The sequence below is a fragment of the Thalia democratica genome, chromosome 7 (genome assembly GCF_965202585.1).
Source record: "Thalia democratica chromosome 7, ktThaDemo2.hap1.1, whole genome shotgun sequence".
In the NCBI taxonomy this organism is placed as follows: Eukaryota; Metazoa; Chordata; class Thaliacea; order Salpida; family Salpidae; genus Thalia; species Thalia democratica.
In genome coordinates, this window is record NC_139171.1 from 49124371 (window position 1) to 49143750 (window position 19380).

At 26.4% G+C, this 19380-nt stretch overlaps 1 protein-coding gene across 2 annotated transcripts; it reads right to left on the reverse strand.

Moving 5' to 3' along the window:
• Positions 1–4202: 4202 nt before the first annotated feature.
• LOC145840334 (nuclear RNA export factor 2-like) lies at positions 4203–13574 on the reverse strand. 2 transcript variants are annotated; one of them, XM_082947560.1, is made up of 17 exons: positions 13474–13574; positions 12414–12606; positions 11649–11771; positions 10952–11138; positions 10537–10620; positions 9965–10072; positions 9837–9902; positions 9441–9617; positions 8965–9081; positions 8539–8645; positions 8272–8308; positions 7823–7950; positions 7537–7688; positions 6843–7049; positions 6566–6641; positions 6064–6334; positions 4203–5671 (listed from the first exon to the last, which is right to left on the reverse strand). In XM_082947560.1, exons 1-17 carry the CDS (start codon positions 13529–13531, stop codon positions 5639–5641), a joined length of 2124 nt encoding a protein of 707 aa, XP_082803686.1. In that variant the 5' UTR covers positions 13532–13574; the 3' UTR covers positions 4203–5638. The 2 variants fall into 2 exon arrangements, with proteins under 2 accessions (XP_082803686.1, XP_082803685.1); XM_082947559.1 differs by having other exon boundaries at positions 6843–7052.
• Between the last annotated feature and the right edge of the window lie 5806 nt (positions 13575–19380).

Below are 19380 nucleotides of genomic sequence, written 5' to 3' on the forward strand. Positions count from 1 at the left end.
AAAATTCGTTTAAAATCAATAATTTTTAATTTTCTAAAATGTTAATTTTAATGTAGCTCAAAGTTAAACTATTAATTTTTCGAATAAATTAAATTCTATTTGAACAAACTTTATCAGACTTAAAGTAGTAGCTCTCTAAAACATGTGTGCTTTATTCTTTTTTTCTATGTTGAAAAATAGATTTAATGTAAAATTAAACTTAAAATGCAATAAAAGTATAAAAAAACTAACCATCGCAAAAAGAAGCTAATAGAAAAATATAACAAACGAATGCAAGTAACAACTTTATTTCTCTTTGAAGTAATTATAAAGTTGCTTTTAGGTTTATAAAACTAATTAAATTCTTCAAGAAGTTTATACTAAATATTTCCGCCCACAAAGTATAAGATAACTTGTATTCATTCTATATAATTAGTTGTGTGCTTTAAAATTACAAAAAGTAAGTACAAAAATCCCGCCCACAAAGTATAAGTTTTTTTTAAACTATTCTTACGTAAGTTTAAAACTTTACTGCAACTTGAAATTAATTTCTTAATTGCATTCTAAACTTCTAGAACCTTTGAAACGGTTTTGAATTTTTTATTTGTTCAGTTTAAAGTGATTTATGATACATGTAACCTAACGAAGTCTTCGAAAATTATACTTAACAGATAAAATTAAATTTCAAAAACATGCTTTCCTCAAACTTAGTTAACAGGGGTTAGCAGGGTTGTATAAGTCGCAAGCCAAATTAGAAAAAGCCTCTCGCGAGCCGCACTGTGTAGAAAAAAGTCTTTTGCGAGCCGCAGTTGTTATTGCATTTAAAAATATATAGAAAGTATTGTATAAACCTAAGTTGTGACACTAAAAGCATAATAGTAAAGATAATAATAGCGATAATAAAGCGTAAGTAGCTAGTAAATATTACATTTCGAGCCTAACTGTAATGTTTTACCACATAAACTTTTTTTTACCTCTGAAAAGTACGGTTATAGTTGAAAAGTACATAGTGGGCTGCAGATTTTTACTTTGCAGGAAGAATTGACACGCGGGCCGAAGTTTGCCGACTCATACCATAAACTAACAAAAAAAATTAAAACATTTGGAACTTTATCCTCAAAAACCAGTGAAACTTAGAATTTTAATTTTTCGCCATTATCAAATTAAAACTTTTAAACGAGCTTAACTATTCAGGAGGTTAGTCTAAAAAAACTACCGCCCACAAAGAATAAGTTCATTTAAGCTTTTCTTATGTAAGTGTTATAGTTTATATTCTTGAAACGTTAATTTCCTTTTTGTCAATGGTTCAAACAGTTGTTAAATAAAATAGATTTTAAAGGTAAGGGGTTTACAAAATTCAACAACTTTGAATTTAATCATATTAATCGTTAAAGTTAGTTAGGTGTAAAGATTTTAGAAAATTGTACTAATTTTAAATAAGTTTTACATGATTACTATTTTAGCAAAAAAAGAGTAGTAGTTTAATTATTCGTACATACCTTATTTTTAACAGTATAATTATAAAAACATCCTTCGTTTTTATGCACACACATAATACAAGTTTTAATATTTGTAATATTAAAATATAATTTTAAGCTATATACTTATTTGTATAGTAGTTACTCTAATCCAAATACTAGTTAGTCTTGATTTTGTTAATTTCAATTAACAATTAATTAATTTTAAATTAACAATAGTTATTATATAGTCTACAGTGTGATAAGTTGTTGTTAATATTATATCACAACAATTTTTTTACAAAATCACTAAATCTTCTTTTAAAATTAATAATAAAAGTTTAAATTGAAATGTATAATGTATATGTTAGAATTGTAAGGTAGATACTCAGTTGCAGTAGAAAACTTTTTATAATATTCAATCAGTTAAAGAAAAAAACATCTAAAGTGAAATAAATTTATAAATTCTAAAAATCAATAACCTTAAATTTAAAGATACTCCTCAAAAAAGTTATTTAAATGTTAACTTCCTGGTTAAATTAGAATTTAATTGACATGAAAATTATATAAAAAAGCTAGTAGTAGAATATTATTACCTATACTTAAATTTTAGTAACATAACTACAAAAGCATCCTCACTTTTTTTTAGTATTTCAGGCAAACTAAATCGTTTTTATAGTTATTACTTTCAAATATTTTCTGCAGTGTTGTTATTTTCAAAATGTCGTTCGATGAAAATATTTCGAGCTATGATGCATCCTCGGATTTTTCCAGCGGAAGATTCAATTTCAACCAACTTTCTGAGTTTTATTCCCCTCCTCCGTTCGACTCCGATAGGCCACTCCAGCAGATTTACAACGAAATAGTTTCATTAAAGTCGACTGACGTTCCGGAGCTGAGCGATCGAGTGCGCGATCTTAATCTGAGTTGCGAGCACCACTTTGCGGAAATAAAGTCTGCTGTAGTCGCCAACACCCCGCGTGGTGTGAATGAAAACCAGATGAAGAATCAAAGTGGGAAAGCAGCAGAGCAGCGTTTGAGCGTTGGTAGGACGATTGGTAAAATTTTGTCGGCTGTTAAAAAAATTCAAGCCATATGATCAACAATAAGCGAAAGAGTCGAGGAGTTGAGCAAAAAATCGACTAAACATCAAAACAGTTGCGACCAAAAGTTTGAAAACATTGCTTCAGATCTTGCTGGGATAAGTTAAAGTAACAAGTGCTCTATGAAGGATAAAACTAAACATACGAGTGAGTAGCTGCTGGGTCACTTAAGTAACGATAGCAAGACGTTAAGTGGCATGATTTTCAACCAACATCAGCAGATTTGTTTTGTTATTTTTAAGTTTTGTTGTGGTTGTTGTTTAAAATGTTTCAGTTAAATTAATTACACAGTTATAAATCGAACAGCCTTCAATCGAAAAAACAGACAATTTTTTGAAATTATTAAATGTTAGGTTAATTTGTTTTAAACAATAATTTTTATAAATTTTGAGATTTTTTGAAATAATTGTCTATTTTTCTGTTTCAAATACATATTTAATAAACTTAAAGTGCGTTAAGTTGTATATTTTTTTACAAAATAAAAGCATTAATAAAACAAATTAAGTTTTTCATGTATTTAGAGGTTATTTAAACTTTACATGTAGTCGCCAATAAAGCAGAAACTTAATAAAATAAGCTCCTTTACTAGTTAGAGTAGAAAAATGTTGTCCAATTTAAGATAAGACCTGTCTCAAAATTGGGTAGGTGTCAAATATGCAAGAAGGGTCACTTTTGCACGGCGTCAATTTTGCATGAGGGATCACTTTTGCACCAAGAGTCACTTTTTCATGGGTTAAAAAATTTAGATTTATTATATTTTTTCACTAATTTTGATATTTTTATTATAATTATCACTGTTACCCCTAACCCTTATCCTCGGTTGGTTTTTTAACCTGTTTTATTATAAAGTATTTTTCTTTTTTTTTTACTTTCACTGTTGCCACTAACCCTCGATCACTAGCTTACTTTTTCTGCTTTTTGATTATATAATAATTAATTTTTATTTTTTTTAAACTGTCGTGCAAAAATGGCCCTTAGTGATAAAGTGTCACCGTGCATATTTAACTCGTTCCACTAAATATAATGTATACATCCGTTGGGTTTAAACTTAAGTCAGTTAGTGAGAAGTTTTTACGTTATATTTTCAACTTTTTGTGTACTATTATCGGTAAAATAAATTAATTTAAAAAAAGTATACAAACCGTTTTAGATTATTATTCACTGCTTCTTTTATAATGCATGCAACGCGCTTAAATAATGGGATTTGAATTGTAGTGAATTTGTACCTTTAATTGTTTTGTATAAAAATTTGGAATCTCTACTTTTACAAGGAGAACAATTAACTTAAACTGATGAGCCCTTTCAGCGAAACATTTGCTTAATAAAGTTTTTTAAAATTGTATAGTTTGATACTTGATTTTTACCAGATCTAAAAAAATTAGAACTTTTAAAGACTAAGAATTCACTACAGTACATTGTTTATATAAGCTTCTACATTTAGAAATAAGCAATTAGGTAAAATGATACACAAATGGGCAAAGTTTAGAGATAGTTTTCTCAAGTATTAAAAAACTTCTGTATATATATTGGAAATAAGAATTGAGTTGAGCTTAAATTAAAATTCAACAGCCACTTGTACTAAAAAGAAAATAAAATATTTTTAACTACTATATAATAATAACTGTAAATAACGTGAATTATTAGTAAACATTAATACTATTACTAACTGCGATAAATTTATTTACAACGAAATTTCAAACTAAAATGTCACTAATACATAATAAAATCAAATACGCAAAAAAAATACACAAAAAAAACCGAACTATCCCTATAACTAACTACACCCATATATAGCCCCCAGTTGCCATGAATAATTGTAAGTTTACTAGTTACCGTGTTTTTACATTTACATTATCAATTTTATCATCACCTCTCCCAAAGTTAACTTCAGTTTAACTCTATACTGTGCACAAAAACAAGTTGAATTCTTCAGAAATATACAATACGAAGTACTAAACATCGCCAAATGAACCTGGACATAAACAACATACCTATCATCATACTGTTGTGGAGATATTATTAGAACATTTCATACGTAAAGGCATCAATTAGAAGAAAGTCAATAACATGTATAGCATAGTTATTGACATATGAACACTACCTTTGTCGCAGTACTTTTATAAAATATATATTTCCCCTACTTACACCCTCCTATACTAACCATTGCTTTAAATGCAACATAATTCGGTTTTTTTTAATTGTATTTGCACCTCCAGAAAATAATTTGAACAATTTAGTTATTTACTTCTCCATTAGTCTAAAAACTGCAGAAAATTTTTAAAAAGAAAGAAATTAAAAAAGAAAAATCGTATAAAATGACATGAGAATTTAGTTTCTAGCTTGGAAGATATTTATAAAATTAACAAATAAAACTTTAAAATGTTTTTTTTTTAAGATAGGTCGGTGTTAGCTAATCAAATAAGCTCTGATATGATTGTTAACTAACTTGTGAAACAAAACTGAAGGTACATATACAAAAACAAAAGTAAACAAAAAAACACACAAAAAAATAAAATATATACGCACGAAAATAAAACAGCAAAATGTTTTCAACAAAAAGTTTTACTTAAAATTTTAGATGCAGCAAATAAAATTAGTAGTTCAAAATAAGAGACATAAAAATAATTGCTGCATCTTTTATGTATGTAGTTGAAAGTAAACTAAATTAATCAAAACTATTTAAGTAAATTCGATTGAAAATCTTTTACACTAGAATATTAAGACTAGTAAGGATTTTTTTTAAGTAGTTCACTTTCAACAAAGCATAAAAAATAATTTACGTAATACTAATACACATGCTAAATAATTACACTATTAGAGTTTAGGCGAAATAGTTTATTCAAGCATTTTTTTTTTTAACAATTAAAGAGCTAAGACCGAATTGTTGTATAACAGTAAAAATCGATCAATACTATTTGTAAATAGAAATTGTAATAATAAATTAAAAAACATTCTTATTTTGTCTATTTTCATTACAAAAATAAAAAAATCTAAAATGGATATTATTGGAAGTCAGTATTTAAAAGTAAGTACCATATGAAATGTCAAAGGTTACACTTGATAAAATTTATTTTTCAAGTGTATTATTTCTGTGATTCTTTACAGTTGAAATGCTTCTTCGGGTATGCGTTTCTGTTGTAAATTTTAAAATTTTTGATTATTTTAAATTAATAAATTAAGAACATTTATAAACATTTTATATACTTAAATGTTTTTATTTTTAAAAAGTTTGACAATAGCTATTAAATGACTTATCTATACATAAAAAACTATAGTTTAATTAATGACTAACTTTCAAATTTCAGAAATATGAACAATTTGGTTATGAAATAAATGCTTTATGTAACAACCAAATTTATCCACGTTAATAGAAACTGTAAAACTCGAACATTCGGAGCAAAAATCAATATAACATTGACAAATAACTATACATTAGCATACCAAGTACTAAGATATTGAACGTAAATTACATCGAGCTTTACGTTCATTAGATAAAAAATATCAAAATATCCAAAACAACGAACTTGGCTTTGCAGCTTCATGAAGTTCATGCCGGCGGCTTCGTAGTTCCACCCGTTGTTCTGCAGGCACTCCCGGCTGTACTTCGCGTTCATGCCGCTGTCCTTCATGAACTTCTGCACCATCTCGTTCTGCGCGTCGCACGGTTGGGACGTTTGCGGTTGCTGCGGCAACTGTTGTTGTTGCTGCTGGGCGGCGGCCCCCTTGGCGCATTCCTTCTTCTCGGCGACAGTCAGGTTCCTGATGTGGAGCATGTCGCTCAGCACGATGAACTTTCTGTGAAAATTGGAGTGTTTTTTAGATGGACTATCTTCATTACATAGGTTTCACTGCTCAAGTTTCAAGTAAATCTTAAATTAAGAAACAGTAAAGTAAACTGGACTTCGTCTTTTTAGAAATTAAAAAGTGAAACTTGCACAATAAATATTTTATTTTTTTACTTTTGTTCAGATAAATAATATAACAAAGCAGTATTTTTATCCTTCAAATATTTTGTGAATAACTTACATGTTTGGAGGAGCTGAAATTGCGCAGAATACGCTCCTGCTGAATGCACGCTGCCTAACTTTATCGTTCATTCCAACTGCAAAATTATTCAAATTTAAAAGAAATCAAGTTTTTTTTTATAAAAATATGATGTTGAAATACTTCTGTAAATACTTTTTAGGAAATCAGGAGTGGTAGAAAAAAAATTATAACAAAATAAAGGATATTTTCAATCATTATTTTATACAGCTTTTTTTTCACAAGCAACTCAGTTTCAGCTGAAACAATAACCACATACTTTCTTCAAAAGTGCCGCTGATAACGTAACTGATGAGATTTTCGGAACAGAACGTGACGTCACAGACAAAACTGTCCATGACGTGTCTTGTGCGCGGCAGCTTGCGCAACGTCTTCACAATTTCCTCCCTTCCGAAGTAGTACTTTTGCGGAAGGGGCTTGCGGTTGTTGTTATGGTAACCGCCCCTACTCTTCTTTAGGTTGTTTGCTGCTATAAATTTCAATTGATTAATACCAAGTTAATTAAATCATTTCATTTACAATATTAAAACTTATCAAAAAACTAATCTTTTTTCATATTATTAAAAAAGAGTGATTAAAAAAACTTATTAAAATTTTGAGTTATTTAATCTTGGATCTTTTTTTTAATACTAAATATTTTTTTAACAAAAAGTTTAAAAAACCTTAAAAGCGCTTCTTTTTTTTAAATACAGATAAATATAAAATGACAAACAAAGATTAATGTCTTGGACTGTACATTAATTAATAATTTATATAACAATATACCTTTAACTGTAAAAGAGTAAACAGAATATAAAAAAGTTTAAGGCCAGTTTTAATTTAGGCTATTCAGAAATGTTTATATGTGTTTTTATATCATTTTAAAAGCTACTTTCAGTGGCTATTATCTATTCGCAAAAGAGTATTATAAAATTTTTAAAAGTTTAATGCTGCAAATAATAAATTAGACTCACTATTATTGCGTCTCTTGCAAATTGCCAGGTACTTTGCCATCGTAGGATCTCTGTTGTTGGTTTTGGGAATGGTCAAACTGAATTCTGAATCTTCGCAGTAGAAATTATTCACGTCGTCTGAAGTCTTCACTTGGTCGAAGCAGCTGAACAAGCTGAAATTACATGACATAAAGTTAACACAAAGAAAATCATAATGCGTATTACAATAAGTTTGCTATCTTTAATTAATAAATGTTTGTTATAAAATAAAAATTTAAGGTCTTAGGAACAATTTAAAAAATCAGACCTTTTAATGTGATTGATGAATATTTCTTTTGCCCCATCGGGAATCAACGAAAAGTTGTTTCCCAACGTCTTGGGAAGTTCGTACGTTCCGACATCTATCTTCACCGGCGGCGCATATTCTCTGCAGTTCTGTGGATTTTTTTTAGAAAAACGCTCGCAGCCGTTATTACTTAAACTGCAGCAACTTTCTCCACAAAAAAGTTAAACCGCATTAGACAATTTTTTCAAGACTTTTATTTTTCTTATTTTATTTCATTTAAAACTTACTCTACTTATACTTATTTATGAAAAAAGGCTGCAATTGTCTTAAAATTACTCAAGTTTGAAAAAATAATTTAATTTAAATTTGTAAGCTTAAGCTAAGTTTCACGAAGCAAATTTTCGACCAATACTCATGTTTTATCGTGTAACGACGGTTTTTGATTTAATAAAAAGATCCAACATCCTCACCAGTTTGATCAGGTCTGGAAATATCTTCCGTGCGTCACTGAAAAAGTAATTATTTGTATTAAAAAACTGTATAGTAGAACTTTCTCGTTTCCGAAAACTTGAAGTACACATGACTTCAACGTAACAACATCATACTGATAGTTTATGTCAAGCATACCAAATAATGAACAAAAACAATGAAATGAATATACACATTTAAATAAAAATCGTTTTATCGACACATCGATATGTATTTGAAACTGATTTTTTTTTTTAAACCAAACTGACCTTATACTCTCTGAATCTTCAACAGAGGCGTCTTGGCTGCTGTCGTATATTTTCAATTCGATCAGATTCCATTCACTTAATATTTTCAAATCTTCTACTGTTTCAATCTGTTTTTTGAATAAATAACTTTATATACAGTTCAGAAGTATGTCGATAATTCAAAATATTTTTTTTTTAATTAAGTCACTTTCACTAGTAAAGTTCTCTTTTATTTGTCTAAAAATATTTAATATTCCAAGTAAGTTACAGATACAGTACATTGTAAAATTAAATGCACTTATTTTAAATAATTTTATTACAACATGCGCACAACATTAACATAATAGATTAAATGTACCTATTTCAAATAAATGTGAATCTTAATTTAAAGACTAATCTTAGATAAAATAAATATAAAATATAAATTTCTATTAAACACAAAACTACCTGGTTTTCTGCAATTAAGAGACGATTAACGTTGGGAAACATCTCAATCAGGTGGTCTTTGATGAAGGTGATTGATGTATAATTAAATCTGTTGTTTCCTAAACTCAAAGTTGTAATCTGAGAAAAAACAATAAGCTTGTTTAAACCATAACAATTTACATGCAACTTGTTTACTTGAGTACATTTTAAGTTAGAGGTTAAAAATAAAAATCTAAAATAACTAAATAAACTTTTTAAGTCAAAGAATATATTAAAAAATATATTTGTTAAAAAACTTAAAATCAAAATTTACATACTGATGCGTTTTGTAGAACACATTCTAAAAATTTTAGTTTTCCTTTGGTTAATTTAATACTTTAATCAGTGTATAAATTAAAATAATAGGCTATTTGATTATTCATATATACTTTACTTAAATACTAAAAATACTCAATGAAAACTAAACTTACATTAAACTTAACAAAGCTTTAACTCACTCTTTCATTTTGATCACTTCCTCCAAACAGAGCTCTCAATATTTTCACTACAATTGTAAACGTATCGCACCGATACAAGCTCAACCTTATATTTTGCTTGTTCAGATTTTCGTCGTAGTTCAGTTCGCTCAAGTCGAGTACGCCTTGGTCTATATTCACCCTATTTTTGATGCACTCCTGAAAAAATATCATAAAAATAAGAATCTCAATTGAATCTAAGAGTAGCAAATAAACACAGCTCAGGTAATTTTAATTACTAAAAAAATTATAACATACTTTTCAATTAAACTATAAAAACGCGTACTACGAAATTGCCAATTAAAAGTTTAGGCAAATAATTCTTAAGTTCCATACAATTGTTAAGTTTTATTTAAAGTAATCATGTAATAAAACAACCTGTATGCTAGCCAGTTGTTCGTTGCTGTATACATCAGATCTCGCTGCGTACTTGAGTACTTTCAGCTGAAAAAAAAAGAGTTATTTTTAAGATCTAGATGCAAGCGTTTAAATGGTAATAAATATACCTTTTCGTCACCACATATGCTGGTTATTTTACCGTCGCAGATCATTATCAAATCAGCTATGCTCCTTCCGAGCACATAAAAACTCGCGGCCCCGTTGAAAACGTGATACTGTAAAAATAAATACAGGTCATCATTACAGAAACGTTGTTAGATTTTGTTATAAAAGCTGTAGTTTTTATGTAACCAGCTATTATTAACAGACAATAAAAAAATATTTAAGACAAACAACTTATGAACTAAAAATATGCATTTAATAATTATTTATTAGTAACAAATTTATTTTTGATTTTAACCTAGAAATTTTTATATCTGAAAAAAATTTGAAAGCTTTTTTAATTAAAATATTATTTGTAATAAGAATTTTCATCAAATAAATATTTGATTCAAATAGTACAAAAATAGGTAAGTCTAGCATTAAAAAAAATTTTTTAAGTTTTGAATTTCTTTTACTTATGCTTCAAACAATATAAAAACAGGAACAATTTTATCACTATGATTTATTTCTTATTTTGCTTAAAATTTTAAAGATAAACCTGTAAACATTCGAACAATTTACTAATAACTATATATACCTGTCTGTATACAATTTCTTGGTCAATAACTTCACTCATTTTTTGAATCAATTGAGCTTCTACTTCGTCTCCGCCACCATATACCTACAACGAGAATGGGTGTTATTGAAAATTTAAATGTTTTAAACTTAACTTCAACTTGAGCATTTAGAAAGATATTTTGAATAACCTCTAAAAAAAATCTCAATAGATTTTTATATTCATACACTATGTTTTAAAAAACATGAAAGTATTTTCATCTATGACGTTAAAATAGATCACATATAGCACAACTTCGTAGTCAAAACTTTAACACGAAATTCAAAACACTTATCAAATGTTTTTGAGATGCTCATATTTAAATTAGTCTCTTTTTTATCACAAGAAAAATATTTAAAAAAAATTACTTAACAATTTAAAAATAAATCAAGCTCACTTTTATTTGGTACCAGGTGTTTTCCACGTCATCGTCGACTTTCGGGTTGCTTCTGCTCTTGTTAGTCCTGTACCTGTTATTTTGCCTTTCCTTTATTATGCTGGCGGCGGGAGATATTTTGGTGTCCCTTCTCCTATCCAACTTGTACTTGTTTATTCCGGACCCCCGGTTGCGGCTCAGCGGGTCACTGTGAAAAATTATTGTTGAAATGCGTTCTTGTTGTTTTTGAAATGTTCGGTTCAGTACTTTGGTATATTCCGTGTATTCAACAAAAAGTATTGAGCAGACAGAGTGCACAACTATCAAATGAAAAATTTTAAACTTTATTTTAAACAGTACTTAAAATCTAACTTTAAAAAAATAAACTAAAAGGAGTTAAGTGTTGGCTTAAAGTAATAAAATACTTTAAGGAAATAAACTTTATAAAAACTAATTAAAACTATTGAAAATTAAAAAAGGTATGAGTTAAGGCTAATTAAAAGGTATAATAAAATATTTTTCAAACTATAAAGATAATAAAATTTGTACTTAATAGTACATGATATCATCATCTATTTAACAATAAAGCTTTTATCAATACTTTTCTTCAGACTTAAAGTACATTATACTTATAAAAGCTCTTTTGTACTTCCTATGACGGAAACAAAATTCTAGAAGCACATTAACATCTCAAAACTACTTATAAAAAATAACATACAATTTTTTTTTACGGGCGTAAGAGTCTCCATCCATATTGACACAACCATCATCATCTAAATCATCATCATTATCATTATTTCGTGGTCGCGGTCGACTTCCAAGGCGGTCATGTACGCCTCCTCTTTAAGAAATAATATATCTATTGACATAAAGATGCTAAAATGCAAAACACGATGTTTATGAATCGTTACAGTACAAATTTAATCTACAGCTTTGTAGTTGAAACCAATATTAATATATATAATTCAGTCTTTCAATAAACTTCTACTATTAGTGGAGATTCAATAGAATTCGTGGGGATCAACTTAAGTTAAAAAACAGTTTGATTTATTATTAAATTACTTTGGTTTGATTTTATATGGTAATTAGAGGAGTTAACAAAAATAAATTCTTCACATTATGTAAATATTGAAGATATTTTAGTTAGTTTTTAAAAGCTTAAAGTAAAGTAGCAAATAACTATGTATCAACTAATTCACATACAGCTATTGTATGATCACATACTTTTGTGATATAATATTTTTTATGAACATTACTAAATTATAAACGTACTAGTACTACTTATCTGTTAAAGAACAAGCAACCAACTGCAAATAAAAAAAACTGTAAATATCAGTAAAAAGGTTAAGGCTTGAATATAATTCATGAAAAAACAATACATACAATCTTTTTCTTTTCAAAAGATAATTACAATAATTTATTAAAACTTAAACAAATACAACTTTTATTTTTGCCTAAATTAATATGTAAAATGAATAAAAACCTTGGGCCTCCACGTCCCCTGCCCCTGCCTCTGTGTCCTCCCCTGCTGAACCCCCTGCTCCTGTTTCTATAACCTCCTCTGCCACCACCGCGGTTGTACGAACCTCTGTCTGATGTTCTGGACTCGTAATAGTCCCCGCGATCATCGTGAGACGAGACCCTGTCGTCGTGGTCATTGTACTTTTTGTAAGAACCTGAAAAAAATTAAGTTTTGGGAATGTTCAAGCTACTTGTTTTTATAAGTCAGAGTAACTGATATTGTTGAAGCTTTGACTAAAATTTTTATTTACTTTCACACATCAAAATAAACAGCTCTCATAAATGTGTCCACTAAAGACTTATCTAATATTGGATTTAAATATGGTTTAAATTGGCAAGAGTTTAAAAATAAATAAGCTAAACAAAATTTATACAAGGATGTTTTGTACGGATATAAGAATCAACTCCGGTTTTTAAAAGAATTTTATCGTTCATATTTTATTATTGCTAATAGATAGTTTACAATACTCAATTTAGTATTCAAGATATAAGGGGTCAAATTTTCCCTGTAGCAAATGCAAACAAAATTAGTAAAAATTTCTTCAATTGCATCTCTCTCTTCTTAAGGTTTTAATGTAACATTTTTAAATATCTTTATTTGTTTTTTGTGTAACTTTTTCAGTGAAAAAAATCATTTTTTGTTTGTAATTATATACACAAATGTTACAGGTAAGATAATTAAATAATTTTTATTATAAATCATTTACAACTTTTATACTTAAATCGTTATTTAAAATATTGAAAAGTTTTGTGCTTGTGTTAGTTTTCTTCATTACTACAATATGTTTCAATTTGTATTTATACAGCTTTAGATGCAGTTAGCAAAAATTTGTACATAGTAACTAAGTAGGAAAATTTATATATTTTTCAACCTACTCTCTGTTAAATATAAATTGTTTTTACCTCTTAGTGACTAACAACTTTTCAGTTTCTACTACAATCATTATAAATGTGTTTGGGTAACTTAAAATTTTAAACTTCTATATTAATTTAAATAAACCTTGTTAAAAACAAAATATTACCTCTGCCTCTTGGTGGTTGATAAAATCCTCTGGTTTTCCTTTGAACAGTTCCTTCCATTGAGTTGTTTGTTGTTATTATATTTGTGTATTATCTTATTTCTGAAATTAAACAGAAATTAGTTCTAAATTATTTTGGTATATTTTCTTCACACCATATGTTTAAACTAAAATCTGATCTAATAATATTCAAAAGGTGTAAAAAAGTATTTACTGAAATATTATATATTTACATAATTAACTATCAATTTTTTTATAATAATCTAAAAGCATAGCTTTTGAAACTAAAAAGTTACATAAAAATTAGTTGTCAGGAATTTATTTTTTAATATATGAAACAACAAAATTATGCAAATTTAGGAATGCCTTTTTAATGAGTAACAGGGTTGCCACTCGTTTTTTCAAAAACTTTTCCAGGATTTCTAAATTTTTTCCAGGTTTTTTAAAGTACACATTTTTGGGCCCATTTTTAGTATAAAGGTAAGAAACCGTGTTAAAAAGTTTAAAATCATTAAAAAGATACTATAAAGCTACTTTAAATATGTTTCCAAGTAAGAAAATTTGATGATGACTAATTCTTTTTATTTATATGATAGATTTTATGAGTCAAATCGAAATTTTTTACTTAACATGTGAAAATTGTTAAAATTCCAGGTTTTTTTTAGTGATTTTTGTTCAAAATTTCAGTTGTTTTTTCAAAATTTCTGAAATTCCAGGTTTTCAAGGTTTTTCCAGGTAAAGTGGTAACCCTGTTATTTATCATTTATATTTAATACTAAAGTTTATACCAGAATTGTTTTCTTATAAAGATTTGTTAACTATTATAAATAAAAGTGTTTAAAATATTTCAATCAATAAATAATTTTTAAATAGAAAGGAATAAGAACTCTAAATTAGTAGAAAAATTTTAAAGGACCTGATAATAATATATAAATTTTCAATATCTAACATTTAATTTGTAAAAAATTATTATAGTTTTAATTATGATTTCATTAATAATTAGCCAATATTTTACAGATAGCTTAGTTATTATTTCTGTCATTTAGATAAATTAAAACCATTGTAATTTTAAATCTTCATTTAGAGAAAAATTTGAACAACTTGTTCAAATTTCACTATACTTGATCATTTAAAAGAGTCTTTAATCCATAATCAGTTTTAAAATTAACAGGATTGCCATTTTTTAAGTCCAAAAAACTACACTTACAGACCAAATTTATCCAGAGTTATCTTTTGTGTGTGGCAACTTTGCTGAAATCTGTCCTGAGTGACCTTAAACTGTACTGAGTCATCCTGAATTTTTCAATCTTTTACAACGTTCTTAAATCATATTTTTTATCTAAAAACTTTATAGTATCAATAAAAATAAAGTTTTTGGACAAATTTGGCTATAAAATAACATATTATTGCTTATGGAACAATATCTCATTCATGGTTTAGAAAAAAAAGGACTAGGATTTTCTTAAATTCTTAAAAGTACCTTGATTTTTTAATAATACTGGCAAGAGTCATCCTGAATAAAAAAAAACTTATTTAAGTAACTCTGAGATTTAATAATTATTAAACTATCGTGAGTATCTAACTTTAAATCAACTCCATTTCAATATTTTCTGCCTCAAGCTCAATACTGATTGCCAAATGATCTCCAGGTTTTTTAATTTCTTCTAGGTTTTTAAAATTACACATTTTAGGATCTATTTTTATTTTAAAACTAGGTTTAAGGTAAAAAGCTGTGTTAAATACTATAACAACTTAAAACGATATCTTAAACCTTCTTTAAATATATTTTTAATTAAACTTTTTTTTAATTAAGATACAAAAATTTTATGTACACGATACATTTTTGTGTCAATTTGAAATTTTACTACGTGTATAAGTTGTTTAAAATTCTAGGTTTTCTAATGATTTTTGTTCAAAATTCCAGGTTAGTCAAGGTTTTTTAGTCTAAATTGTCAAATTCTAGGATTTTTTATGCTTTCAGGGTTGCCACTTATTTTTTTCAAAAAATTTTCCAGGTTTTCCAAATTTCTTCCAGGTTTTTAAAAGTACACATTTTTGGGTCTATTTATAGTTTAAAGTTAAGGTAAAGAAAAGAAACTGTGTTAAATAGTATAAAACATCAAAAAGATACTGTCAAGCTACTTTAAATATATATTTTTTTTAAAAATATTGATGATGACAAAAATTTTTTACTTATATGATAGATTTTTTGAGTTAAATTGAAACTTTACTACTAAACATGTGAAAATTGTTAAAATTCCAGGTTTTTCCAGGTTTTTTATCCTCAATTGTCAAATTCCAGGTTTTTCAAGGTTTTTCCAGGTTTTAAGGTAAAGTGGCAACCCTGGAGTAAGTGTAATCCTAAACTATCAATTTTTCTCAGTCTTAGTTTATATATTTAACTTTAACTAATAACAAGGTTAAATTCATACTAATCATCTTAGTTTAAAAAATATCTATATTCAATCTAATTCAAATCAAAACCTAGATACATTTATATAACTTTTTACTTCTACACAACAAGAGCCTGAGAAATTAATGACTTACCACTTTCAACAGATAATGCTTTAAAAAAATCTTTAGTGAAAATTAAACTTATAAAGATCTAAAATAACTTTTAATTCTTTTTAATAGTCTAATCAGTTATTGTAAAGCATTTCATATTTGTTTTAAACTTCTAATTAAGATTATATATCTAATAAAAATAAAGATACTCAAAAACATTTTGAAAAGTACTATAATTTTTAGGTTAATTAACTAGCCTCATTAAGCTGATTATAACTTTCAACATTATTTTGAATGAACTCAAAACTAACAAAAAGAACTTTTTTGGCTAAAAACATTTTTAACTTAAAATGTAGTTACTGGTATAACGTTTTTTTCTACCCACTAATCAGTGTAATAAAAAACAAAAGAGTAGGTAATTAAAACAAAAATAAAAAAATAAACTGTTACAAAAAAAATTAACTGACAACTTTTATAAATAATAAATACTTTAGGTTAGTATGACATTTTGAAGAATGGTAAAAGCATTTTGAATAACAAACAGTACATCCTAAAAAATTAAGATGCTTATAAGTGACTAAAATAAAATAATAATAATTTTATGATATAAAAAATCTGTATGAATGTCAAAAATACACCTTTTATAATCAAAAATAAACTATACTAGACAATTCAAACAAATATATATTACAATTAAATTAAATATGTATTCCTCAATTTTTAAAAAACTTATAAAACCTTGATAATAAAATGCAGAATAACTTTAAAAATCAAAACTTAAACTCAAAAGCTAAAAAATATATAAACGTAAACGCTCCAAATTATATACATTAGAACTAATGTTAGAAAGACTTAATTTAGTTATTAAACTAATGACCTTAAACTTATATGAGCTTTTATTGCTTATAAATAATAAATGATAAAAATTAACAACATATTTTCAAAATACTTGAGTTCTTACAAAGTTTGGTAAGCATTTTACTTGAGCAATTGCTACCAATAGTGACCATGTAATTTACAGTCCACTATGATCATAAGACCATTTTCTAAATAAAATTATAGTTTTTTAATTTTTAATTCCAATGTCTTTCCTACAAATGTAACTATAAAAATTAATTATTTACAACATCAGGCAAAATGCTACCTTTAAAAAGTTTATTAAACTTTAAGCATAAGACAATATAATGTATGATAATTACATAAGTCTACAAATTCTAAAAACTGTAAGCTTATAGAAAATAAATTATGAAATAGTTTATTAGCTTATTTATCTAAACAACATAACTTTAAATGGTTAACATAATCATAAGACACAGATAGCTAACAAAAGAAAAATTATATAAGTTAAACAATAAGCACTACAAAATAAAACTTAATGCTTATAGTAAATCAAAAATATAATTACATTAAAGGTTTATTTATGTGTCTGAAAACTTATTTTCAATTATCTAATCTAATAATAAAAACAGAGTTGACATGATGTATAGAACATTACAAGTCTACAAATATCTAAACCTTTAAAGATAATTGGAACAAAACATTTCAAAAATTAAGACTGACTAATAATGTTTTTAGTATTTAAACTAAATACTTTGTCAATATAGTACTAAATTTAGTACTTATGGAACTATTTTTGTTTTTAGATATTCAAATGTAAAAGTCAATTGCAATAAGCTAAAACTGCTTCATAACCTAAAAATTAAAACAACTCTTTGTACTCCTTAAATTTCAAAGTATTTTTAATTAACTTTAACTTATGACAAAGATAACTATGTCATAATAAGAGTTGAACTTAAAATTAGCAGCTCTTCAAAATCTTTTATAGTTTATTAGATATAATCAACCATAAATATATTAATTTTTTCAACTTAATACTAATGCAGTGTCTTTTAACATTTCCACTTTAAAGTTTATTTTTTTAATGTTAATACCATAATATTTAAATATACTGTCAGATCAATTAACTATTGGCTGCAAAGCATAAGTTTATTTTTTATTCTAAATCTTTAAAATATACTTAGCCTTTGGAAATATTATCAAACAGGGTTGACATTCTTTGAAGCAAAAAATAGGAGCTTTAGTAACAAAAAACTTTGCATGAGATCATATAGAAATTATTTAAAAAAAACATAAATACTACTAATAAAGTTTGAATACCTTTAAAAAAATAATATTAATAAAGGACAATATATTTATAAGAAAATAAACCTGATGAAAAAGAAACCAGGGTCTAATAGGTTATAATATTTGTTATAATATATATTTTTTTTAATCATGATGAATAATTGTGTATATAACTAAAAAGTAGTTTTGCTCAGGAAAAAAAAAAGTAAAAGTGAGAAAATTTCATTGTTTTTAAGATTTTCTTAATTTTATTCAGGAAAATTCAACAAAGTGGGATTTCTACCATAACTTTAGAAAATACTTCCAATATAAATAATATAAAATGAAGTTTAACATAAGGAAACACTTATCTTATACTTAATGTAGAGTTAAAATGATAAAATGTAACTGTTTAATTGTAAATATTTTAACAATGTAAATGGTTAAAATTATTAAGACCATAGGGGATAAAACAATTATTTTTTAAATTAATATTGGCTCTTATATGAAAGCTTTAAGTATAAACTACAAGTCAGTTTCACAAAAACCTAAACCCTTCATTTTTTGAGCTAGAGTTCTCAAACTTTTAGGAAATATTTATTTTATAGATTAAAAGACTTCCAATGTTGGAATTAAAAATATACGTAAATATAAAAATTTAGATATTTTTTCTTCTTTTTAATAAAGAGAAATCATGCATTCAAAAGAATTAAACATTAGTAATGGACCTACTGTAAAAATTTGAAGATGGTTGGTTAAAAATATGAAGAAGATAGGTTTTTAATGAAACAGACTTTTTTGGGTTTTTAGTTTGCTCCTTCTATAGGGAACCCATTAAGTTTGCACCCCTTTTTGATTGCTTATATCTCATAAGTTACTTTGAATTTGGTTAAGTGGCTAAAAATGGGCTATTGCTAAGAAAAATAACATAATAAGATCAATTTGCAAAAATCAAGGTGAACCCTCCTATGGTATTAATTCAATTTTTGTTTATTAAACCAAGAACTTAGCTTTGAAAGTTCTTCAACAATAGAATTTTATTTTTATTTGATTATTATAAAGCAGATTACAACAGATGGAATATATTTTCAAAACCTGGGGAAAATTTGCTGAAAACATCTGGCAGCCCTGTATACAGTTTAAAAAAAAATTTTAATACAACTTTCCCAAACTTTTCAAAATGCATAAGTTCTTAAAATAACAAGATCAGCGTATTTTTTTAAACTTAACTTACTGTACAAATACCTTCATTATTACTACATCATAATAATTATAAAATTTTTAAATTCTAAATTTCTGTTA